We start from the raw sequence: 26112 nt of genomic DNA, 5'->3' as shown, positions 1-26112 counted from the left end.
CCCCCTCTGGTGATCATAACATCTGCCCAGTGACTGCTGAGCAAATGTTGCCCCAAATTAAGACCAGAAGCAAGACCTTTTAGTTTAGAGAGTTTCCCCACTTTGATACTTCCTGCTCATTATCCTTTGTCCTTTATTTCTCAATTCACTCACGGATTGTGGGCATTGTTGGCAGGGTCAGCATTTATTATCCATCCCTCGTTGCCCTTGAGAAGGTGGTGGTGAGCTGCCTTCTTGAACCATTGCAGTGCTATAGGTAGACCCACAATGCTCTTGCGGATGAAATTCCAGGATTTTGACCTGGCAACATTGAAGGAACAGCAATATGTTTCCAAGTCAAGATGGTGAGTGGTTTGGAAGGAACTTGCAGTTGATGGTGTTCCCATATCTGCTGCCCTGGCTTTTCTAGCTAGTATCTTAGGAGCTTTGGTGAATTTCTGAAGTGCAATTTTTGCTGGTACAGACTAGTTTTTAATTCCACATTTTAATGAGTTCTAGTTTCACCAGCTGCCATAATGGGGTACAGTGCTGTTACTGAGTGTTGGTGTTGGAGGGAGTACTAATGAGAAAATAGAGATACCTTAAATATCAGCCAATGAGAAATAGGCAGTGATCCATCCAGTCATAGTTACATCTGAGTATTATAATACAATTTTACAAGTAGCTCAGGAAATTCCAACGACTGGTCACTTAAGAAAACACAAACCAAAATATTGAAACATTTCTATTGGCCAGGATCACAAAACGATGCACTCAGACTGGTTTGCTGAAGGTTTGTAAGTTGTTAGCTGCTCTGTTGAGTGAGGAGGTCAGCTCAGATGGTGGAACTGCTGCCTTGTGATGCAGAGTAACGGCAACAAACCGAGTTCAACTCCTAAACCAACTGAGGTCACCATGCAGATCCTGCCTTCTTAGCCTCATCCCTCACATGGTGACCCTCAAGTTACACCTACCACCAGTTGTCTCTCTCTATTGGGAGAGTAACCCTCTGGGACTATGGTTACTTTACCCAGTACTGTATCTTTCAAATGCAGCATTGATTCTGATTAATTTTCCAAGTAGACTGTTTGGCTCAACTCAGGATCCAGTTATTGACTTTCTATCAAAGCAGATGAGTTAAACATATCGACCTCATTCCCTTTACTTTCATCCTGTTTTTAAAACTTTCAATAATTGTTTCTGATAATTAAATTTCCAGTCAATTCTTTTGTCATGGACTGCTTTCCTTCCTAACTAATTTTATGGACCCAACACCCAGCCAGGAAACAGTCCAGGAGATTCCACTCATAGCATGTCAATTTCTTTTACCTCTACTGGTTGTTCCAGCACCCTCATTGAACATAATATTTTTGAACCAGCCAGGTCATTTCCCAAAGAAAAATCAATTCTTTCTATGGGGATTTGCTTCACAACTACAAATGTCTCCAAATACAAAATCACTCATTAATCTAACATTGTATAATGAGATTGGTGCGCAACCTCTATATCCAACTCCAATTCATATTTTCTTCCATTCATCCCTGATACAGCAAGCATCAGTGACTGACTTCCTCCGGAGTGTCTCAATTTAATTAATAATTTGCCTCCTTGATTTGAAGCATATGGAAACATTTCTCCTTTTGAGATAAAATATTTAGCGTCACAGGTAGCCCGATTCTCTTTTTGATTAATCAAGCAAGAATTTGCATGGCTGTCTGGAGTCATCGCTTTCTTCTTGTTTCAGTCTAAAGATAAATGTTCTCTTTTTCCGACTGTTATGGTTTTAAAACCCATTTCCTGTCCCGTGCCCGCTTTTCTGAAGATTCCTTCAACATTCCTATTACTGAAACTGGTTTCACATTCAATTTCCAGTAATTGACTTATATATGTCCGGTCTTATTACAATGGAAACATTTATTTTCTTTTTCATTACTCTTTTATTATATGTGTCCTTCTGTTTATTCCCTAAAATTTGTACCTCTTCTATCATCAGATTTCCTATTTCTTCTTCTTCCTTGTGGATTCTCACATAACCATCTTCCCAACTGTAACTGTCTGTGAGAGATGTCATAGGTATCTGCTAGAACCATAGCCTCTTTGAGTTTTGATACTCCACACTCATCTAAATAAGTTTTGAATATTATAGGAACGTTATTTCTGAATTCTTCTATCATACTTTGCTTTAAGTTGTCAAAGATTTTCTTTAACTTCAAACCCACCACTATCTCAGTATTTCTTTTTCTCTTGGAATTTTTTTACAAATTTCTGATTAGGTTTCTTTCTTGTGGTTCTATAATTAGAAGCTTCAGGACATCCTCATAAGCGATCAGTTTTGCTTCCTTAACAGTTTCATAATCTGTAAGTTATTCTTCTGACACCTTGCATGTACAATCTCCCCTGAAGTCAAAATCTTTTTTGGACATATCATCCGCATAGCTCCCTTTTCAAGTGGGGTGAAAGATCTTCTCTCTCTATCCTCAGGAAATGTAGACAATAAGCATTGAAATTTAGTTAAACCAAATCTTCACTGGAATCAGAATCACCCACTGAGCTTTGACCTATTCTTCCTTTACTCCTGGCTGACTCATGTTGTCTGGCTTTTCTGTGCCCTCAGAATTCAAGCTTTCTAAATTCCACCTTCCTTCTCTTTTCATTCTCCTCTCTTTCCATTTTCCTTTCTTTTATTCTGTCCCTTATCCATTGCTTTTTGGTTTGCTTTCTCCATTTCTCTTTATTTCACTTCAAGTCTTCTAATTTCTTTATCATTCCTAACTGTAACTAATTCGAGCATCTTAATTTCAGGTCTCCCCTTGCCCCACTTCGATTTCCAACGATTGGATGTTCACTTTTCTCCCTATAAAAGCTTGACTTTATTTCTACTTCAATTTATCGAACGCTCTCAGCTTCACCAGATTCAATTTCAAATAATTCACTGTAATATATTCTATTCCCAAAAGATCTCTTAGTGCCATTCAAAGTATCTTAAAAATACAATCCATGCAAGCCTCTTCACCCCAACATTCCTATGGTATTTCAGCATCTCTATGTACTTGTTTGTCCAAAAAAGACACAGATCACTCAAATTCAATAACTTCAAACACTCAAGAGTCCCTATTTGTTATGATCCCAATTCACAGTGTGCTGGACAAAGGTGTAAGGGTCTGAATGGGTTAATGCTGAAGAATGCCTTGATCACCATTCACTACAGTGATCTCAAACAGACTTAATGGGAGAACAGCTTAGAATCTCAGAGGAATAATACCTATAAACTTGATCATCCTCATAGTCTTTGCAACAATGTTTACCACACCAATGGAAATTCTACCTGTCCACTTAATGCAATGAACTACATCGTGTTTAAGGTAAAAACAATGACTGCAGATGCTGAAAACCAAATACTGGATTAGTGGTGCTGGAAGAGCACAGCAGTTCAGGCAGCATCCAACGAGCAGCGAAATCGACGTTTTGGGCAAAAGCCCTTCATCAGGAATAAAGGCAGTGAGCCTGAAGCGTGGAGAGATAAGCTAGAGGAGGGTGGGGGTGGGGAGAGAGTAGCGTACATCGTGTTTAAGACAAGGGCCACTTCTCATTTGACGACCAAGAGATTTTCAGGTTTCTGACTGTACAAATTCAGGCAGGCAGTTTGGAAGTTCCACTATTCTCCCAGAATGCACCCCCTTTGGATTTGGTGGATTGGTAGGCTTCTGGGAAGAAGACTATTGACTTTCATTCTGTTCTATACTCTACAACATGGGGAATAATGGTGAGGGTTCATCTTACAACATGATATGCTTTTCAATCACTTCAAACTGAAAGGACAGGGAATACAAATTGACATGAGAGATAATTGACGTTTTATTGTGAAGCTGTTTGTCATGTTACCAACTCAGTTTTCTTTCAGTAAATTTTATATCAAAGCGCGCAATCTTGAAATTTTAATAATGATGCGATTAATGATGTAGAAAAATCTGCACGGGAACCAGTTTCAGTTAATTGCTTGAAGTAATCTTGACTGGAAAACCACTTGCCCTGGTGAGAAAATAATTTTCAAATAAAATCACAGCAAGTTCTTCAGTCTATCTGGACAAAATGGAGCAGATAAAGACTGAAATGAACAAATTGACTTCACTTTCCCTGAAACAGCAAGGCCATTCGTTGTAGAGCGCTTAGGGATTTCACACATTTAATGTCTGATATTTCATTACAATTAAGGAAATTGTGTTGTGCTGACAGGATGAACATTGTATGTTTTGTTGAAGGTAGCAGCAAAACATCAATTAACATATAAAGCCAATAAACACTTCACCATTTGAAAAGTACCAATTAGAATTGCCTTCAAAAACTCTTGAGACATGCACAGCAAACAACTACAATTACACTGAGTGGTGTTAAACGTGGCAAATGCAATGACAGTAGTGACAATATTATTTAATTGACACAGCTTATTACACAGCACTAAATTTGCATTTATTTTAGTGACCCTGTCATTTTATAAGCAGTATTATTCTAATTGTCAGTAAATACACAGCCTCATATGCCACAACAGACTTTAAAGTTAATAATAACACCTCACCTGATAGATTGTTTCTATTGTAAAAACACTATCCAAAAGAGGTTCACGTAGTTTTAAGGGTACAATAAATGGACAGCCAAAGGAAGAGAAATTCAAGCAGACTAACAAAAAATCGGTTCTTAATTCAATGAATGACCACATCCATGCACTCTGAAAGATTGGTCAATGAGCTCAGACTTGGGTTTTCCATGTTGCCAACCCTTTAGACACAAACTGCGAAGTGGGATGGCTTATAAGATGGCGGCAGAAGACATGGGAACCCACATCTCCTCCATATCATCTGTGGCTTGATCATCATTGGTCTCATCAGCTGTCAATTAGAGATAGCCGATAGAAGCAAATAATTGGTCAATTCGCAGCCACTTCATAACTCTGCTGCCATTTTACTGGCATTGGGAAGGGCTAATGCTGCATGGAACCACATCTAACCTCTAAACTCTGACAGCCTCCTTGGGAAGGCCTCCTTTATGCTGCATGACTTGTAGAGGGAGTCATAGTGGAAATGGCCACACCCATGGATACAATATACACACTTTTCATCAGCAAGACCTAAACAATGTATCTAGCCTTCAAAACCTCAAAATGGAAGTGGCTACTTTGTCATAAGAACATAGGAAATAGAAGCAAGAGTAGGCCATTCTGCCCCTCATGTCTACTCTGCCATGGTATAAGGTCATGTCATGGCTAACCTGATTGCAGGTTTAACGCCACTTTCCTTCCTGACCCTCAATCACGTGAATCCTTTGCAGATCAAAAATATCCTTGGAGGACAGGAAATCCCAGCTAGAGGACAGGCAATCCCAACAAGAGCACTGTCTTATGATAAAGATGCAATTCCTAGTGAAGCTAAATATATTGTGATACCTATTCAAGCAGATAAAGTGAAGTAAAGGAGGAAAGTGAGTTTGGCAACCAAGTAGCAAATCTTAGCTTTATTTTCCTCAATGAGAAACTGTCATCAATGTAAAGCATGAATTTAGGGAGGGAGAAAAGTGCATTGTGGTGTTCTTCCGGTCCAGCTCGAATGCCTAACCATGCTTGCGATGCCAACTTACACAGTTTTCCAGATTGCAACTGGTGTGTGCTGCTATATCAGGAGCAGCCACCTCTATTGTTGGCACAGTTGAGTTAAATATAGGGTAATAACAATGTTACCTGTGGATGGCAAGGCGATGGTGACCTTTACTTTCTATTCCACCATCAGTCCAACATGCAACAGGTAACACAAATGATAGTACATAACCTGCATGCTGCATTGGAGTGACTGTCATTGAAGTGCTGTACTCAGCAACCCTCGGTCCAGCACAGTCTTCTGCTAATGATGCAATTCCTCAGGAATCAGCTCAGCTCACTTCCCTTGAAGGTGGTGAATCAAAATGAAAGAGCTGCCCTATGACAGCAGGTGGCATATGGTTCTGACTGAGTTGTGTCTATATTTTTGCAGGGTTTTTCTCCATGAGGCCCACCTTGTTTTCTCACCTCTTACTAAACCTTACTAACCCACCCTTATGACATCTTTTGCACTCAAGATCTATCCTATCTTACCATACCTGGAATAACTCATCAGAATTTACTGGCATCCATATACCATCTTTGAAAGCCTATTGTGCCCAGACAAGCCATGTCAGTCCACAGCTGCCCTGTATGGTCGCTGACTTTTGTTCCAGACATATCAGGTGGAGGTCAGTGCCCTGCTTTGTGGGCAGGGTCCTGAAGGTGTTGCAAAGTCGGGTATCCTTCAAAACTATGTCCTTTTAGTATTCCATATTTAGTATTTTCTGTGTGGCATGAAATCTAAGTTAACTGTATTACTAACAAGCCTTCCTACAAGCTTAAAAGAAAAGATTTATCAGACACAACACTATCCTATTATGAATGCAATGTTTTAGAAAATAAGACAATCATTGTCCTTCTGTTATTCCATCATTTTCCCCTGTTATTTGGAATACTGCATTCACTTTTGTTCTCCCTGCGATAGGAAAAATGTTAATTTTGAAAGTGTTCAGAAAAGATTTACAAGGATGCTGCTGGGTTGGAGGGTTTGAGCTAAAGGGAGAGGCTGAATAGGCTGGGGCTGTTTTCACTGGAATGTCAGAGGCTGAGGGGTGATCTTTTGGAGGTTTATAAAATCACAAGGGGCATGGATAGGGTGAATAGTCAAGGCTTTGTTTTCTAGGATGGGGGGTCTAAAGCTAAAGGGCAGCCTCGGATGCTGTCTGACCAGCTGTGCTCTTCCAGCACCACACTTCTTGACCCAGAATCGTGCAAAAAGTCCAGCAAGGCCCATCTTGATGTTGGGAGCAACTCCCGCCATCTTTTGTGCTTGCCACAAGCAGTTTGGCAGGATTCTCGCTGGGACTGGCAAGATGCCTATTGATGGGGCTTAGCACTCATTAAACGTGTTGTTAACAGCACAACTTGCCTGTTTTATTATTAGCCTTCCAATGACTAAACTCTTCAAATAAGCTCAATGTTACGGACTCTCATTCAGGAAACCAGAGTTAGAGAGTTTGCGGCCTGCTCAAAATGGCCTCCATGTTGGAACGAGGTACCAGTGCGAGCCCCAAATCCACAGATGTTGACATCCAACATATGCCAGCCTCTAAGAAACCTCACGGTACATCTCTGATCCTGTTACAGGATGTTGCTGCACTTTGATGCTGTAAAGCAGGCTGTCAGGACAACTCCAATTGCAAAGCTGCAGCATTGTGGGCCCAGGCACATGCCCCCAGCCCATTGTCTAGACCAGGCTGCATCTCTCAGCTCATCACTTGCTGTCACTTTGACTATACCTGGATGCTCACTGCGTTCCTGCTTGCCTCTCTGTCCTTTGATCCCTCAGCCAGAGATACCAGGGTTACGGTCCTCTATTTTGCCTTGCTATTTATAGCAGGCAGAACCAGGAAGCTTATCACAGTTGTCAGGAGGCAAGTGTAATGGTCTCTTAGGGGTTCCCGGCACAGTAAGGCAAGAGTTTCTCAGTCAAGGTTCTCTCAGTGAGGAGCAAAAGATAGACAGATCACCGCCTAGCTTGACTGTCTACCCTATTGTGAGCTATTTTTATTAAGCAATGTGAAAGAGGCAGGAATTATGAAAAATAGGAAGGGGTGGCACTGCTAGTGCAGATAAGAGGTGGCAGTGCCGAGGGCATCCAGGGTTAGTGGTGCCATAGGTAGGGTGGGTGAGACTGAGGGAGGGAAGATGTTAGTGGAAGTAGTAAAGTGGTTGAGCATGAGCCTTATTGGAAGGTGGGTACAATAACAAAGACAAAGTGAGTGTGAGGTACTGGAGAGGAGACGGTAAGACTTTCTTACTCTGGGTGGTAACCTCAGCCCAGGCTGGCGTGGTCTGGTGTCATGGCCTCCACTTCTGGTCCTGGGAGAGCAGGATATTCCCTGCTATGTACTATCCTGTCTAATAGGAGTTCTGTTCAATTTGGGGGATTCATTATCATAGTTACCAAATAAAAGCAATCGACAATTTGTAACAATTTTCTGGTTGCTTATCAAGAAGCAGTAGTTTTGACGATATACTTTAGTTAATTAGACAAAGAAAGTATACAATGGAGATAAATGAGAACACTTTAGCAATTCCAAAATGGAGGAGCAAGGGCGATGGTTTTGAAGTAGTGGAGAGTTTGTCCCTGACCCTGACATTTGGCAGTCGTTGGGTGGTTTTTGTTATTCCCTTGTGCTAATTGTAAGCAAACTCCCAGTTTCCCATGAAGGTGATGGCTCATTCCTCTGGATCTTCTCATTCACTCTCTCCCCACACGTATCCCTTATTTCGGAGCTGGCTACCTCTGCTGAATCACGTGTCTAAACCTCCTTGTCCAGTGACCACGGGCAGTTGCTCATAATGCCAGGCTTAACCTTGACTCTTTGCCCACTTCCACTTGAAGGTTATTTTCATTGGTAGAACCATAAAGTTATACAGCATGGAAGCTGACCCTTCGGGTCCAACTCGTCCAGGCTGACCAGATATCCAGAACTGATCTAGTCCCATTTGCTAGCATTTGGCCCATATCCCTCCAAGCCCTTTCTATTCATGATACCTTTTAAATGTTGTAATTGTATCGACCTTATACCACCTCCTCTGGCAGCTCATTCCAGCACTACACTCTTGACTGCTATTATTAATCCTCAACTGGAGGACAGTCCTGGCAACAACCCCTGTCAGTGAAGTGTTACCATGGCTCCTGCCTTCCCTTGCTTTAGTTTAGGCCCCACTTTAAGTCCATTTGATAACATGTTGGTCCTGGAGAAGCAAAATATAACAGTAAAACCGTTCTGTATTTCAGTAGTAAGTGGATTGTCAAAAAAGAGCTGGGAATATTAAAGCTTGAAACAGAGGATCAGAATGGAGGAGTAAATCTTCCCAAGGATTAAATTCTCAAAGAAAAATGCAAAGGTTCAGTAGCAATAACATAAAGTCAGAGACAAGCTGAAAGGATTTTAGGGAAATGAGTCCTTTGGGTTAGAAAACATTTAGCCCAATGTTTACTAACTCAAAATGTTTATTCTGTTCTGAATGAGTACCATAAGGTTGGAAACCGGATAGTGCAGACGTATAACCAATTGAATCAAAAGTTAAAAACCAGATCTCATTGCAAGAACTAGTGGCATCTGAATAATACACACCCTATAATAATGCACAGGTCAGACTGAAAATTGAGGTGAGGAGAAGATATTTCCAAAAAAATGCAAACTGACAGAGTAGATAATTTCCACCACATTGTTTATACCTTGGCCAAAATGGCATCTTACCAACAAGAACTAACAAGAGGGGAAAACATACTTGACCTCTTCCTTACCAATCTGCCAGCTGCTAATGCATGACAGTATCAGTAAGAATGATCATCGCAGATTCCTTGTGGAGAGAAATCCGCCTTCACTTTGAGACTACCCTCCATCATCTTGTGTGGCACTATGACCACACTAAATGGGACATCTTTGAATAGATTTAGCAACTCAAGCCTGGGCATACACGAGATGCTATGAGCCAGAAGCCTTATATTCCACTACAGTGTGTAACCTCATAGCCTGGCACATCCTCAATTCAATTATTACTATCAAACCAGGTGATCGACTCTGGTTCAAGGACAGGGCACACCAGGAGTAGCACCAAGCATAGCTAAAATGAGGAGACAGCCTGGTGAAGTTACCAAACAGGATTAGTTGTGTGCCAAACAACATATGTAATAAGTGATAAACAGAGCTAAGTGGTCCCATGGACAACAGATCAGATCTAAACTCAGCAGTCATGCCACATCCAGGCGTGATTGATGGTGGATAATTAAACAACTGACAGGAGGAGGAGGCTCCACAAATATCCTATCCTCAATGACGAAGAGCCCAGCACTTCAGTGCAAAAGATAAAGCTGAAGTTTTCACAGCAATCTTCAGCCAGAATTGCTGAGTGGATGGCCCATCTCAGTCTCCTCCAGTGGGCCCCAGCATTACAGATCTTCAACCAATTCAATTCACTCCACATGATATGAAGGAATGGTTGGAAACACTGGATACTGCAAATGCTATGCACCCTGACAACATTCTGGCAATATGACTGAACATTTGTGCTCCAGACCTTGCCGCTCCCCTAGCCAAGCTGTTCCAGTACAGTTACAACACTGGCATCTACATGACAATGTGGAAAATTACCCAAGTATGTCCTAAAAAGCAGGACAAACCCAGCGCAGCCAATTACCGCCCCATCAGTCTCCTCTCAATCTTCAGTAAAGTGATGGAAGGTGTCATCAACAGTGCTATCAGGTAGCACCTGTTCAGCAATGACCTTCTCACTGATGTGTAATTTGGGTTCCATCAGGACTATTCACCTCCTGAGCTCTTTACAGCTTTGGTTCAAACATGGACAAAAGAATTGAATTCCAGAGGTGAGCTGAGGGTGACAGCGCCTGACATCAAAGCTGCATTAAGGAGCCCTAGCAACATTGGAATCAATCAATATTTGTTGGGGGGGATGTGTGTGTGCATGCGTGTGTGTGCGTGCACGTGTGTGTGTGCGTGCGCTTGTATGTGGGTGTCTGTGTCTGTCTGTGTGGGTGGTGTGTGTGTCTGTGTGCGCGAATGTGTGTGTGTCTGTGTTTCTGTGTGCGTGTGTGTGGTATGTTTGTCTATGTGGGTGGTGTGTGTGTGTGTGTGTGTGTGTGTACGCAAACGCTTTGCTGGTTGGAGTCATACCTGACACATTTGAAGATAGTCGTGGTTGTCAGAGGTCAATCATCTCATCCTCAGGGGAGTGTCACAGCACCAACCAATTGCAGCTGCTTCATCAATGACCTTCCCTCCATCCTAAGGTCAGCCATGGTGATGTTGGTCGATGATTGCACAATGTTCCTGGTGTTACCATTGACAAGAAATTGAACAGAACTTCACATATAAACACAATGGCTACTAGAGTGGTTCAAAGGCTAGAACACTGCAGCGATTAACTCACTCCTGATTCCCCAAAGCTTACCTAGCATCAACAAGGGAAAGTCAGGAGTCCCTACTTGTCTGGATAGTTGCAGCTCCAACACTGTAGAAGCTTCACACCATCCAGGACAAAGCAGCCTGCTTAATTGGCACTACATCTATTCCTGACGAAGAGCTTTTGCCCGAAATGTCGATTTTCCTGCTCCTTGAATGCTGCCTGATCTGCTGTGCTTTTCCAGCACCACTCCAATCTTGACTCTAATCTCTAGCATCTGCAGTACCCACTTCTACCTACCACATCCATTCCATCCACCACTGACTCTCAGTAGCTGCATTGTGTACTATCCACAAGTTAATCAAACATCCTTAGACAGCATGTTGCAACACTCAACCTCTTACATCTAGATGAACAAAAGAAGCAGATACAGGGGAGCATCACCATCTGTAAATTCCTTTCCAAGCCACTCGCCCTCCTCACTTGGAAACGTGCCATTGTTCTGTCAGTGTCGCTGGGTCAAATTCCTGGAATTCCTCCCTAATAGCATTGTGGGTCAAAGTACAGCATATGCACTGCAGTGGCTCAAGAAGGCAGCTCAGTACCACTTTCTCAAGGACAACTAGAGGCAGGGAATAATTGCTGACTCGCCAGTGATGCCCATGTCCATTAATGAATAAAAGAATTGCCTGGATGTTTCCTACAATTTCCATGATCGTACTGTTCCTTTAAGAGAGCTTGGTTCTGTGCTGTTTCTCTTGTACAGAGGTGTTGCCACCATGGTAGAGGAATATCTTCTTCAGGAGCAGTGGGTAAACAGCTTTGAGTTCCCTGCGTGTTTTGTTTAAATTAGACAAAAGAAGCACGAGAGGGTGGGGTCAGTTGGGGCTTAGAGTTGGCTGTTGAAACTGATAGAGACAGCTCTGACTGTGCTGCAGCAAAAAGCTCGAATTCTTTATTTGCTGCTCGATTGTCTCTTTCGATGTTCCTTTCTCCTTTAAAGGGAACTATGGAGCTATGAGGGAGGAGCTGGCCAAAGTTCAATGGTGCAATACCTTAGCAGGGATGGCAGTGGAGGAACAATGGCAGATATTTCTGGGTATAATGCAGAAGATGCAGGATCAGTTCATTTCAAAAAGGAAGAAAGATCCTAAGGGGAGGCAGGGGTGGCCGTGGCTGACGAGGGAAGTTAAGGACCATATAAAGGGAAAAATTAAAAGAGCAAAGATGAGTGGGAAATCAGAGGACTAGGAAGCTTTTAAAGAACAACAGAGGATAACTAAAAAGGTAATATGCAAAGAAAAAATAAGGTACGAAGGAAAACTGGCCAAAAACATAAAGGAGGATAGTAAAGGCTTTTTTAGGTGTGTGAAAAGAAAAAAAATGGTTAAGACTAAAATTGGGCCTTTGAAGATAGAAACAGGTGAATTTATTACCAGGAACAAAGAAATGGCAAAAGAGTTGAATTGGTACTTTAGATCTGTCTTCACTGGGGAAGACACAAGCAATCTCCTAGATGTAGTAGTGGCTGAAGGACCTGAACTGAAGGGAATTTATATTTGTCAGGAATTGGTGTTGGAAAGACTGTTAGGTCTGAAGGCTGATAAGTTCGATAGATTCAGGATCAATTCCTGTGGATTGGAGGGTGGCTAATGTTGTACCACTTTTAAAGAAAGGAGCGAGAGAGAAAGCAGGAAATTATAGACCAGTTAGTCTGACCTCAGTGGTGGGAAAGATGCTGGAGTCAATTATAAAGGATGAAATTACAACACATCTGGATAGCAGTAACAGGATTGGTCAGAGTCAGCATGGATTTATGAAGGGGAAATCATGCTTGACTAATCTTCTGGAATTTTTTGAGGATGTAACTCTGAAGATGGACAAGGGAGATCCAGTGGATGTAGTGTACCTGGACTTTCAGAAAGCCTTTGATAAAGTCCCACATAGGAGGTTAGTGAGCAAAATTAGGGCACGTGGTATTGGGGGCAAAGTACTGACTTGGATTGAAAATTGGTTGGCTGACAGGAAACAAAGAGTAGTGATAAACTTTCGGAATGGCAGGCGGTGACCAGTGGGGTACCACAGGGATTAGTGCTGGGACAGCAGCTTTTTACAATATATATTAATGATATAGAAGATGGTATTAATAGTAACATTAGCAAATTTGCTGATGATACAAAGCTGGGTGGCAGGGTGAAATGTGAGGAGGATGTTAGGAGATTACAGGGTGACCTGGACAGGTTAGGTGAGTGGACAGATGCATGGCAGATGCAGTTTAATGTGAATAAATGTATGGTTATCCACTTTGGTGGCAAGAACAGGATGGCAAATTACTAGCTAAATAGAGTCAAGTTAGGTAAAGGGGCAGTCCAAAGAGATCTGGGTGTTCTTGTACACCAGTCAATGAAGGTAAGCATGCAGGTATAGCAGGTAGTGAAGAAGGCTAATAGCATGCTGGCCTTCATAACAAGAGGGATTGAGTATAGAAGCAAAGAGGTTCTTCTGCAGCTGCACAGGGCCCTGGTGAGACCGCACCTGGAGTATTGTGTGCAGTTCTGGTCTCCAAATTTGAGGAAAGACATTCTGGCTATTGAGGGAGTGCAGCATAGGTTCACGAGGTCACTTCCTGGAATGGCAGGACTATCTTATGTTGAAAGATTGGAGCGACTGGGCTTGTATACTGTTGAGTTTAGAAGACTGAGAGGGGATCTGATTTAGACGTATAATTTATTAAAGGATTGGACACTCTGGAGGCAGGAAACATGTTTCCGCTGATGGGTGAGTCCCGAATCAGAGGACACAGCTTAAAAATAAGGGGTAGGCCATTTAGGACAGAGATGAGGAGAAACTTCTTCAGCCAGAGAGTGATGGGTGTATGGAATGCTCTGCCCCAGAAGGCAATGGAGGCCCAGTCTCTGAATTTGTTTAAGAAAGAGTTGGATAGAGCTTTCAAGGATAGTGGAATCAAGGGTTATGGAGATAAGGCAGGAACAGGATACTGATTGAGGATGATCAGCCATGATCATAATGAATGGTGGTGCAGGCTTGAAGGGCAGAATGGCCTACTCCTGCACCTATTGTCTATTGTCTCCTGGACTAGAAAAGCGATAGCATGTAAGGAAAATCTGTTTCACTGAATTTGCCTTTGCCAAGGGTGTGTTTATGGGATGCTGCTATATTGGAAAACTGGTGATGAATAGTTAAATAACATATTATTTTGCTAAGTATTTGAATAGAGTTAAAGTTATGCCAATTCTTTTTTGTTTGTTTTTAACTATGTTTTAAGATTATATTGTGTATTGCTTAAAGCCTTGTAGTGAACTAACAGAATCATAGCACCTTACAATTTTTTTAAATAAACTTTTAAAATGTTAGATTAGACTGTATCTCCTTGATATATTTTGAGGCGGTTTGGTCTGGTCCAGAATATACTTTATTACATCGCTCAATGATCATCTTGTAAATTAAGGCTTGTGATTATTGGCATATGTCCCAGTACACTTAGAGTTATGATAATTCTTCATGACAAAGTTGCTGCCCGGCTGCTGTGAGTGCAGGGACAGGCACCCGTCTCGTACATTGAAATAAGATGTATGACAGAGTCTTAGCTTGCTTTCTGAGCACTCACAAGCATCTCAGCACTGTACTATGTTCATGTCTAAGTGGAGAAGTCCTTTGACCAGACAAGGGGTCTATAGATCGGTCAGGAGCTGAACTGAATGAGAGAAGAGTGAGTAAGTCAGGGTCGAGAGTGTGGTGCTGGAAAAGCACAACAGGTCAGGCAGTATCCGAGCAGCAGGAGAATAAACATTTCAGGCATAAGCCTTTCCTGATGAAGGACTTATGCCTGAAACATCGATTCTCTTGCTCCTTGGATGCTGCCTGACCTGCTGTGCTTTTCCAGCACCACATTCTCAACTCTGATCTCCAGCATCTGCAGTCTGCACTTTCGTCCTGAGGTGAGTAAATGCAGAGGGCAGTAGAGGTGAATAGTTTGGCAGGGGCTGGGTGTAAGGTGATGAGTTCGGTCAGAGCCATTGAAGGAAGATGCTGTATGCAATATTGTGAGTGGTGTACCATGACCCTTGGTGGGAGGTGTGTCCAGTGGCAGAGTGTGAGTGAGTATGGGATAACAGAGAGAAGGTAGTGGCACTTACACTTGCAGACCGCAGAAGATCATTCTTTCAACACTGCTGCAAATTCCTCCAAACTGTGGCCACCATCCTGAACGATGTGCCTACTTCAGACAGAAAACAAAGGTGCCTGTGTGCTGTGCCACCTGTTTCAGTGCCAACTTAAGTCCTGCATGAGGGTAAGAACAGCATCATCTATGGATGGCAAGATGATGGTAATCTCTGCTTTCTATTCCCTCATCAGTCCAGCATACATCAGATAACATAAATAACACCGAGTAGCCTGCATGTTGCTTTCAGAATGAATTGATGTGATGGTAATTGAAGTGCTGTACTCGAGGAGAAATCAACTCAATGCATCCAAGAGACCGAATCAAAACAAAAGAGCTGCTCTTTGATAATATTGCACCATGGATGCAAGGCATTGTAAACTGTTTTGTACAATGTAAATGGTTTTGTAGGTTTTAAATTTTCATGTTAGATTGACTCCACCAGTTGTATTGATGTCACACAGTCTGAGACAAAGCGTTTTCCTCAAGTTTTCAGACGGAGCAGAAGCTCACTAAGATCCGAATAATAATGCAAGATCAAATGTAGTTATAGTTATTTCTATCATGCAATAAAACCTTCTTGTTATCGAAGAGCAATGCCTTTTCTGTGAATGTTCTATTGTGATGTATCCTCTACCACGAATCACTAGATGAGTCCAAGACACAGCCAAGGCAAAAGCAGGATTAGTGGCAGTGAACCTTTAGCTGGCAGCACTTACTGAGAGAGGTGGCAAATGCCACAACTAACTAGAAATGGTTATCTGGCATAGTAGTAGCAGTGGCACAGATGTGACCCCATCATGAGAAAATGTCTAAACAGTCAGACTACAATCAATAGACAAACTCACTGGGCTTTCCAAACTCATGGTGGAAGGCAAACAGATGAAGAAAATACTGGATTAGTGGTGCTGGAAGAGCACAGCAGTTCAGGCAGCATCCAACGAGCAGCGAAATCAACGTTTCGGACGAAAGTCCTTCATCAGGAATAAAGGCAGTGAGCCTGCAGCATGGAGAGATAAGCTAGAGGAGGGTGGGGGTGGGGAGAGAGTAGCATAGAGTACAATGGGTGAGTGGGGGAGGAGATGAAGGTGATAGGTCAAAGAGAAGAGGGTGGAGTGGATAGGTGGAAAAGAAGATAGGCAGGTCGGACAAGTCAAGGAGACAGTAAGTGAGCTGGAAGTTTGAAACTAGGATGAGGTGGGGGAAGGGGAAATGAGGAAGCTGTTGAAGTCCACATTGATGCCCTGGGGTTGAAGTGTTCCGAGGCGGAAGATGAGGCGTTCTTCCTCCAGGCGTCTGGTGGTGAGGGAGCGGCGGTGAAGGAGGCCCAGGACCTCCATGTCCTCGGCAGAGTGGGAGGGGGAGTTGAAATGTTGGGCCACGGGGCGGTTTGGTTGATTGGTGCGGGTGTCTCGGAGATGTTCCCTAAAGCGCTCTGCTAGGAGGCGCCCAGTCTCCCCAATGTAGAGGAGACCACATCGGGAGCAACGGATACAATGAATGATATTGGTGGATGTGCAGGTGAAACTTTGATGGATGTGGAAGGCTCCTTTAGGGCCTTGGATAGCGGTGAGGTAGGAGGTGTGGGCACAGGTTTTACAGTTCCTGCGGTGGCAGGGGAAAGTGCCAGAATGGGAGGGTGGGTCGTAGGGGGGTGTGGACCTGACCAGGTAGTCACGGAGGGAACGGTCTTTACGGAAGGCGGAAAGGGGTGGGGAGGGAAATATATCCCTGGTGGTGGGGTCTTTTTGGAGGTGGCGGAAATGTCGGTGGATGATTTGGTTGATGCGAAGGTTTGTAGGGTGGAAGGTGAGCACCAGGGTCGTTCTGTCCTTGTTACGGTTGGAGGGGTGGGGTCTGAGGGCGGAGGTGCGGGATGTGGACGAGATGCGTTGGAGGGCATCTTTAACCACATGGGAAGGGAAATTGCGGTCTCGAAAGAAGGAGGCCATCTGGTGTGTCCTATGGTGGAACTGGTCCTCCTGGGAGCAGATACGGCGGAGGCGGAGAAATTGGGAATACGGGATGGCATTTTTGCAAGAGATAGGGTGGGAAGAGGTGTAATCCAGGTAGCTATGGGAGTCAGTGGGTTTGTAAAAAATGTCAGTGTCAAGTCGGTCGTCACTAATGGAGATGGAGAGGTCCAGGAAGGGGAGCGAGGTGTCAGAGAAAGTCCAGGTAAATTTAAGGTCAGGGTGGAATGTGTTGGTGAAGTTGATGAATTGCTCAACCTCCTCGCGGGAGCACGAGGTGGCGCCAATGCAGTCATCAATGTAGCGGAGGAAGAAGTGGGGAGTGGTGCCGGTGTAATTACGGAAGATCAACTGTTCTACATAGCCAACAAAGAGACAGGCATAGCTGGGGCCCATACGTGTGCCCATGGCTACGCCTTTGGTCTGGAGGAAGTGGGAGGATTCAAAGGAGAAATTGTTAAGGGTGAGGACCAGTTTGGCCAAACAAATGAGAGTGTCAGTGGAAGGGTACTGTTGGGGACGTTTGGAGAGGAAAAAACGGAGGGCTTGGAGGCCCTGGTCATGGCGAATGGAGGTGTAGAGGGATTGGATATCCATGGTGAAGATAAGGCGTTGGGGGCCGGGGAAACGGAAGTCTTGGAGGAGGTGGAGGGCGTGGGTGGTGTCTCGAACGTATGTGGGGAGTTCCTGGACTAGGGGGGATAGGACAGTGTCAAGGTAGGTCGAGATGAGTTCAGTGGGGCAGGAGCATGCTGAGACAATGGGTCGGCCAGGGTGGTCAGGCTTGTGGATCTTGGGAAGGAGGTAGAACCGGGCAGTGCGGGGTTCCCGGACTATGAGGTTGGAAGCTGTGGGTGGGAGATCTCCTGAGGTGATGAGGTTCTGTATGGTCTGGGAGATGATGGTTTGGTGATGGGGGGTGGGGTCATGGTCGAGGGAGCAGTAGGAAGAGGTGTCCTCGAGTTGGCGTTTGGCTTCAGCGGTGTAGAGGTCAGTGCGCCAGACTACCACTGCGCCCCCTTTATCCGCTGGCTTGATGGTGAGGTTGGGATTGGAGCAGAGGGATTGGAGGGCTGCGCGTTGTGAGGGTGAGAGGTTGGAATGCGGGAGGGGGGACGACAGGTTGAGGCGGTTAATGTCCCGGCGGCAGTTGGAAATGAAGAGGTCGAGGGCAGGTAATAGGCCAGCTCGGGGTGTCCAGGTGGATGCAGTGTGCTGGAGGTGGGCGAAGGGGTCCTCGGAAGGTGGGCGGGAGTCCTGATTGTGAAAGTAAGCTCGGAGGCGGAGGCGACGGAAGAATTGTTCGATGTCACGTCGTGTATTAAATTCATTGATGCGTGGATGGGGGGGGATGAAGGTGAGTCCTTTGCTGAGGACTGATCGTTTGTCCTCAGTGAGGGGGAGGTCTGGGGGGATGGTGAAAACTCGGCAGGGCCGGGAGCTGGGATCTGGTGTGGGTGTGGAGCTGGGAGTGGGGTCGGAGCCAGTACCTGGAGTGGGTGTGATGGTGAGGGGAATGGGGGTGGAGGCATGAGCTGGGGTAATGTTCCCCTCGGGGTTCTGGGGGGTGGGGATAGTGACAGTGGGGTCTGTGGGGGGCGTGTCAGCACAATGCAAGTGAGTGACGCTGGTGGGGGCGGAAGTGGTGGTGATCATGGCAGTAGGGGTGGCGGGAGTCACTGAGCGTGTGGCATCAGCGATGATGTGAAGGGCCGGAAGTGGCTGTGGGAGTGGCCATGATGTGGGCGGAAGTGACATCATCACTCAGCGTGGGGGTGGTAGCTGCGTCAGCCGCATGGCTAATGGCGTTTCCGAGGCCAGGGGAATCTTCTGGAATGTTTGAGGAGCGCTGGTTATGGAGGTGGGTGGATAAAAGTTTGTTGTACTTACAGTTTTTGATGTTTGAGATGGAATTGAAATACTGTTTGTTGAGAGTATGAATTCTCCTGAGGATGTAGTACAGAGTGGGTCCTTTGCAATTCTGAGAGAGTGTGGCCCTCAGCTGAGGCAGGGCTGACTGGAGAGAGGTTAGGTGCCGGCGCATTGCTGCAAGCGTGGAGCGGAGGATCTTGAAGGAGAACTGTTGCTGGTGTTTTTGAATCTGTAGTCTGTACTGTTTGTCCTGTTTGGGTCCGAACTCTGCTGGTTTAAAGGTGGTCTGGAGTCCGTGTGGGATGAGTTGGTTATGGAGGCATGCACTGAGGAAGCAAATGTGGCTGTGGTACCGAGTTTGTTTCACAACATGGTTGAAGAGCTTCAGAGCAGAGGAAATGACCTGGGAGTTGCAGTGGGAGAGGGACTCCCTGAGATTCTTGTAGAGAGAGGAGGAAAACTTCTTCAAGGCAGGCATCCTTGCAAGAGGATTCGCAGTAGGGTTAAAATCAACAAGGTAAAAACAATGACTGCAGATGCTGAAAATCAAATACTGGATTAGTGGTGCTGGAAGAGCACAGCAGTTCAGGCAGCATCCAACGAGCAGTGAAATCAACGTTTCTGACAAAAGCCCTTCATCAGGAATAAAGGCAGTGAGCCTGCAGCATGGAGAGATAAGCTAGAGGAGGGTGGGGGTGGGGAGAGAGTAGCATAGAGTACAATGGGTGAGTGGGGGAGGAGATGAAGGTGATAGGTCAAAGAGAAGAGGGTGGAGTGGATAGGTGGAAAAGAAGATAGGCAGGTCGGACAAGTCAAGGAGACAGTAAGTGAGCTGGAAGTTTGAAACTAGGATGAGGTGGGGGAAGGGGAAATGAGGAAGCTGTTGAAGTCCACATTGATGCCCTGGGGTTGAAGTGTTCCGAGGCGGAAGATGAGGCGTTCTTCCTCCAGGCGTCTGGTGGTGAGGGAGCGGCGGTGAAGGAGGCCCAGGACCTCCATGTCCTCGGCAGAGTGGGAGGGGGAGTTGAAATGTTGGGCCACGGGGCGGTTTGGTTGATTGGTGCGGGTGTCTCGGAGATGTTCCCTAAAGCGCTCTGCTAGGAGGCGCCCAGTCTCCCCAATGTAGAGGAGACCACATCGGGAGCAACGGAAAAGTCTAGTCAGATCACATAGATTGACCGAAGGGAGTTGCTTAACATTGTCTTCACAGAGTCACAGACTTATAGCGCCATGGAGTCAAGTAAATGGATCCTTCAGTTTAACCAGTCCGCACCGACCATGTTCCCAACTAAACTAGTCTCACCTGCCTGGGTTTGGCCCCTATCGCCTCCATATCTTTCTTTTTCACATACTTCTCTAAATGCTTTTTAAAAGTAACTGTACCGGCCTCCACCACATCCTCTGGCAGTTCATTCCACACACAAACCACTCTGTAAAACGTTGCCCCTCATGTCCTTTTCAAATCTCTCTCCTCTCCCCTTAAAAAATATGCCCCTAGTTTTGAACTCCCACACCTTATTTACCATATATAACCCTCATGATTTTGTAAACTTCTATAAGGTAACTCCGCAACTTTCTACCCTCCAGTGAGAAACATCCCAGCCAATTTTTATAACTCAGATCCTCCATTCCCAGCAACATCCTGGTAAATCTTTTCTGAACACTCTCCAGTTTAATAAGAGCCTTCCTAAAGCAGGCAACCAGAACTACATACACAACTCCAGAAAAGGCCTCATCAATGTCCTGTACAACCTGGATGTTCAATCCTCTACCCTATAAAAGATAAAAGTCAATGCCAGTGAATGAGATGGTATTAAATGAACAGGAATATTTCAGTAACGTGAGAGTATGAAAAGTTTACTTTCCCGGCAAAACAACCACAATGGGAGACTGAAGATGTCCAGCCTGATTGATAATTTGAGAGAGATAAGCTGCATGTGTCTCTTGGGAGCCAGACCAACATTGAGAACATGGCGTTTCTACTATAGTCTAATCATGCAGGGAATGGCAGAAAACAGACATCCTCTTCCAATTAGAAAAAGGATACCTGATTCAGATGTCCAGGATACTACAGAAAGAAAGTAATTATTTCAATAGAGCAGCTGTCGTCTAGGTCCTCCAGATAATGTAATGGACCAACAAGGTCTACAAAGAACAATTTCATTGATTAAAGATAACCAAGAGGTAAAATATCCTCAGAAAGAGAGATAATTCATAGATCAGAGACAAGAATCAACACTCCCCACACAAGAAACCACCAGTCTTCCAGGTCTGAAGGGAGTGTAATAGGAGAAACATCTGGACTACATTTAGTGGGGATGGTGAGTGGCAATATAAAATATAGTTATGTACCTAATTGTATAATTGGTTAACTATGAGGGTGAAAGACTTTGGCAGTGGGAACACACTGTATTAGATAACGATTTTGATGGGAATAGCATCTATGTTACATTGGGCGTGACAATAGGAGAGTCATAGTACAGCATGGAAACAGACCCTTCGGTCCAACCCGTCCATGCGATCCAGATATCCCAACCCAATCTAGTCCCATTTGCCAGCACCCGGTCCATATCCCTCTAAACCCTTCCAATTCATATACCCATCCAAATGCCTCTTAAATGTTGCAATTGTACCAGCCTCCACCACTTCCTCTGGCAGCTCATTCCATACACGTACCACCCTCTGCGTGAAAAAGTTGCCTACGCCCCTCTCACCCTAAACCTATGCTCTCTAGTTCTGGACTCCCCCACCCCAGGGAAAAGACTTTGCCTATTTACCTGATCCATGCACCTCATAATTTTGTAAACCTCTATAAGGTCACCCCTCAGCCTCCGAAACTCCAGGGAAAACAGCCCCAGCCTGTTCATCCTCTCCCTATAGCTCAGATCCTCCAAACCTGGCAACATCCTTGTAAATCTTTTCTGAACCCTTTCAAATTTCACAACATCATTCCAATAGGAAGGAGACCAGAATTGCACGCAATATTCCAACAGTGGCCTAACCAATGTCCTGTACAGCCGCAACATGACCTCCCGACTCCTGTACTCTGACCAATATAGGAAAGCATACCAAACACCTTCTTCACTATCCTATCTTTCAAGGAGCTATGAACCTGCACTCCAAGGTCTCTTTGTTCAGCAACACTCCCTAGGACTTTACCATTAAGTGTATAAGTCCTGCTAAGATTTGCTTTCCCAAAATGCAGCACCTCGCATTTATCTGAATTTAACTCCATCTGCCACCTCTCAGCCCATTGGCCCATCTGGTCAAGATCTTGTTGTAATCTGAGGTAACCTTCTTCGCTGTCCACCACACCTCCAATTTTGGTGTCATCTGCAAACTTACTAACTGTACCTCTTATGCTCACATCCAAATCATTTATGTAAATGACAGAAAATAGACGACCCAGCACCGATCCTTGTGGCACTCCACTGGTCACAGGCTTCCAGTCTGAAAAACTACTCTCCACCACCACCCTCTGTCTTCAACCTTTGAGACAGTTCTGTATCCAAGTGGCTAGTTCTACCTGTATTCCATGAGGTCTTACCTTGCTAATCAGCCTCCCATGGGGAACCTTGTCGAACGCCTTACTGTAGTCCATATAGATCACATCTACTGCTCTGCCCTCATCAATCCTGTTTGTTACTTCTTCAAAAAACGCAATCAAGTTTGTGAGACATAGTAGAAAGAATAGAACACGTCTGTGGGTGTAAAACAATTATTTTTAATCCAGTTTTTGGTGGGAGCAGATGTATGTGCACCAATTCCCTAAAGTTGTAGATATTGTGCCTGACCATAAATAGTTGTACTTATTGCTATCATATAATAAACTTTGTTATCTAAGAACAATGACTCTTCTATAAAAATCCTATAGTAATATATCACCTACCACTAACTGAGCACAGGATAAAGCTAAAATAAAAGGAGGATTGGTAGTGGTAAAATATTTTAAATGACCCCCAAAAGGAGGTTCAGAAATAGTTCATATGCAATTTTTTACAGCTGGTTAAATTAGTATGTTGCCACTGTCTGGCTGGCACATAGGAATTTAGAGCTACACATGCATGTAACTAGTACATTACATGGAATAAGGAGTGATGTCAATAAAGTCCTGAGGTGGCCATGGCATGGCTACAGCTTGTCAGTATAATATAACCAAAATGAGCGCCAATGGGATTGGCCAGTGATCATGCATTTAGTGCATGAACAGTGTGTGCGAGATTTCAATCAGATAACTGCCAAAGCAGACCAGTTGCTGATGTGACCAACATGAATGAAGCCTTGGTTTGTAAGAAGATCATGTTTCAGTTTGACTGAGACACCTCCATGTTACACGCTCGAATAAAACTGCTGAAACTAAACAGAGTCTTGTCTGATCACTGTCTATACAGGTGGAAAAAAAGTCTTCTCGCTTCAAATCCATATCCAGTACACGTGCTGGTAGAGGTGTCAAATACTACACTCAGAGTGCTTTGTCAACTCCTGAAAATTTAGGGCTATGATTTGCAGTCTGTTGAATGCAATTCCACTGTATCTCAGTAGCGCAGAAATGAGACGAGAGCCGGAATCTGACAGGTCCTGGCGTTGTGTCAGAGATTCAGTAATGGACTGAATTCAGCTTACAATGCAGGGGCACACACTGTAAAGAGGTCATGTGCCCCGAGCTCTCAGCAGTGTATCATTGGCAGTGCTAACATTAGTGAGACCATGCTGCAAAATGGCAGTAGTAAACCCACACCAGGAGATCATGAATCTACAAAAGTAAAATTTGCATTCAGCTATTGCTGCTTGTTTCCAAATTTTTCTAATTTTCAACAACAAATGTAAATTAAAGTTATTTCTGCACTGGTTGCAATATTCTAATTGCTCACAACTATTTCCTTTGCTTTTTGTCCTTTCAACACCAAATTGACTCTATGGTTGCTCAATTCATTCTACATGTTCTTTCCCCTGAACTATGATGAGATCTGAATTCAGTTTTCTTCATTTGTCAGTGAACTGTGCAATAGTTTATACCATACTCATTCTATCATCTCAACATCAAATCCACTTGTTTGACATTAATTGTTATTCTGATCAGGGAGAAAGATGAGGAGATTTAGGAATGAAAATAGGGAGACAACTCACCCCAGAAATTACTAAAATATAGTAAAGTGATTCACTCCATTTGATATCTGTCATTCTGTGATAGACACTAATAGACAGTTTTGTGTTACAAAGAAAGCCTTTTCTTCATGTTGCAACCGATTGACCTTTTACTATTCTGATCAGTATTTTCTTCTTTTGTTTACAATAGTTTGAGAAAATTGTAGAACCAAATGTACTGGTGACATGGTAAGGAAGTGAGCAATTACACCTTAAAAATGCACAGAATATAATTGCACGTTTACAATGAACCTGAAAATAATAAAGGTATGTTTCACATAAAGGTTACCTTTATAAAAAAAATCTGTGGACTAAAATGAGAGAAGATACTGCTTTAAAACAAGGAAACAGAAATAACTCTATGACTGCCTCTATCCCGTGATCCAGTCACCCTTTATTTACAAATGCATAGTTCATGACTCTGACCCAGCTAGCTCAGAGCCAGCTCCTAGAGTGAGCTGAACCTCTGACACTCCTGTTTATATCTGTCAGCCAGGGCTCCCTGATTGGGTCTGTTAACCTGGTCCAATCAGTGAACTCATATTCTAAGATGTCCACCTGGCTGACCTCATTCTAAACACTAGAGAAATTGTTTAAGATAGTGTTTGTAGTTTTAAAAACAAGTTGCTGCAATACATTGTAAATTATATCCATAAGACTGCCTTATAAAGCAGTGAGTACTCAAGCAGTGTGGCATAACCTGTGTGTGTTCAGGGCATTCCCACCCAGAGAATAATAGAATCCCTACAATATAGAAACAGGCTAGCGAGTCCATACCAACCCTCTGTGAGGTGCTGCATTTTAGAAAGGCAAATCAGAGCAGGACTCATACATAAAGATATGATCCTGGGGAAGTGCAGTTGAACAAAGAGACTGTGAGTGCAGATTCATAGCTCCTTGAAAGTGGAATCACAGGTAGATAGGATAGTGAAGGAGGCATTTGGTATGCTTTCCTTTATTGGTCAGAGTATTGAGTATAAGAGTTAGGAGGTCATGTTGCAGCTGTACAGGACGTTGGTTAGGCTATTTTTGAAATATTGTGTGCAATTCTGGTCTCTGTCCATTAGGAAGGATATTGTGAAACTTGAAAGGGTTCAGAAAAGATTTACAAAGATGTTGCCATGGTTAGAGGGTTTGAGCTACAGGGAGAGGCTAAGTAGGCTGGGGCTGTTTTCTCTGGAGTGACAGAGGCTGAGGGGTGACCTTATACAGGTTTATAAAATCATGAGGGGCTTGTAAATAGACAAGGTCTTTTCCCCAGTTTGGGGGAGTCCAGAACTAGAGGCCATAAGTTTAGGGTGCGAGGGGAAAGGTTTAAAAGGGACCTAAGGAGCAACTTTCTCACACAGAGGGTGGTGCATGTATGGAATGAGCTGCCACAGGAAGTGGTGGAGGCTGGTACAATTACAACATTTAAAAGGCATCACAATGGGTGTAAAAATAGGGAGGGGTTAGAGGGATATGGGCCAAGTTCTGGCAAATGGGACTAGATTAATTTGGGATAGCTGGTTGGCGTGGACGAATTGGACCGAAGGGTGTGTTTCTGTGCTGTACATCTCTATTACTCTAATTCCCAAAGAATCAAAAGGAACTGAATGAAAATCAAGGACACAACCTATCAATATCTATAATTCAGACTGTTGTCAGGACTATTCTGTTATGCTTTTTACCCCTTCCCACTATTATGACACAGGATAAACTCTCCTGCTTAATTTAAAACCAGCAACACAGAAAAGATTTCTCTCAAGCAGTAATCTGTGAAAATTCAATAGGTCAAAAACTACTTAAAGTAAAAATTAACAACTTTATTTCTTAAAGTATAACAGATTAGATCACCTACGGTGCGGAAACAGACTCTTCAGCCCAACAATCTTTTCCGACCCTCCGAAAAGTAACCCACCCAGATCCATTCCTCTGCTCATGCATCTATCACTATGGGGCAATTTAGCATGACCAAT

General features: G+C 43.9%; 1 protein-coding gene across 2 annotated transcripts in view; it reads right to left on the bottom strand.

Moving 5' to 3' along the window:
• Positions 1-26112, bottom strand: part of LOC140485652 (serine/threonine-protein kinase 32B-like) — a 349305-nt gene that overhangs the window by 213045 nt on the left and 110148 nt on the right. The window contains exon 1 of one of the 2 annotated variants that reach the window (XM_072584024.1): positions 10753-10837. The exons of the other annotated variant lie outside the window; for it this stretch is intronic. Coding sequence (XP_072440125.1) covers positions 10753-10761 — 9 coding nt within the window. The 5' untranslated portion in view covers positions 10762-10837. Of the gene's footprint in view, positions 1-10752; positions 10838-26112 lie in introns of those variants that run through there. 2 annotated transcript variants of the gene reach the window in all.

This window comes from Chiloscyllium punctatum, chromosome 14, assembly GCF_047496795.1.
Source record: "Chiloscyllium punctatum isolate Juve2018m chromosome 14, sChiPun1.3, whole genome shotgun sequence".
NCBI classification, from domain to species: Eukaryota; Metazoa; Chordata; class Chondrichthyes; order Orectolobiformes; family Hemiscylliidae; genus Chiloscyllium; species Chiloscyllium punctatum.
This window is presented reverse-complemented; position numbering and strand designations above follow the sequence as displayed.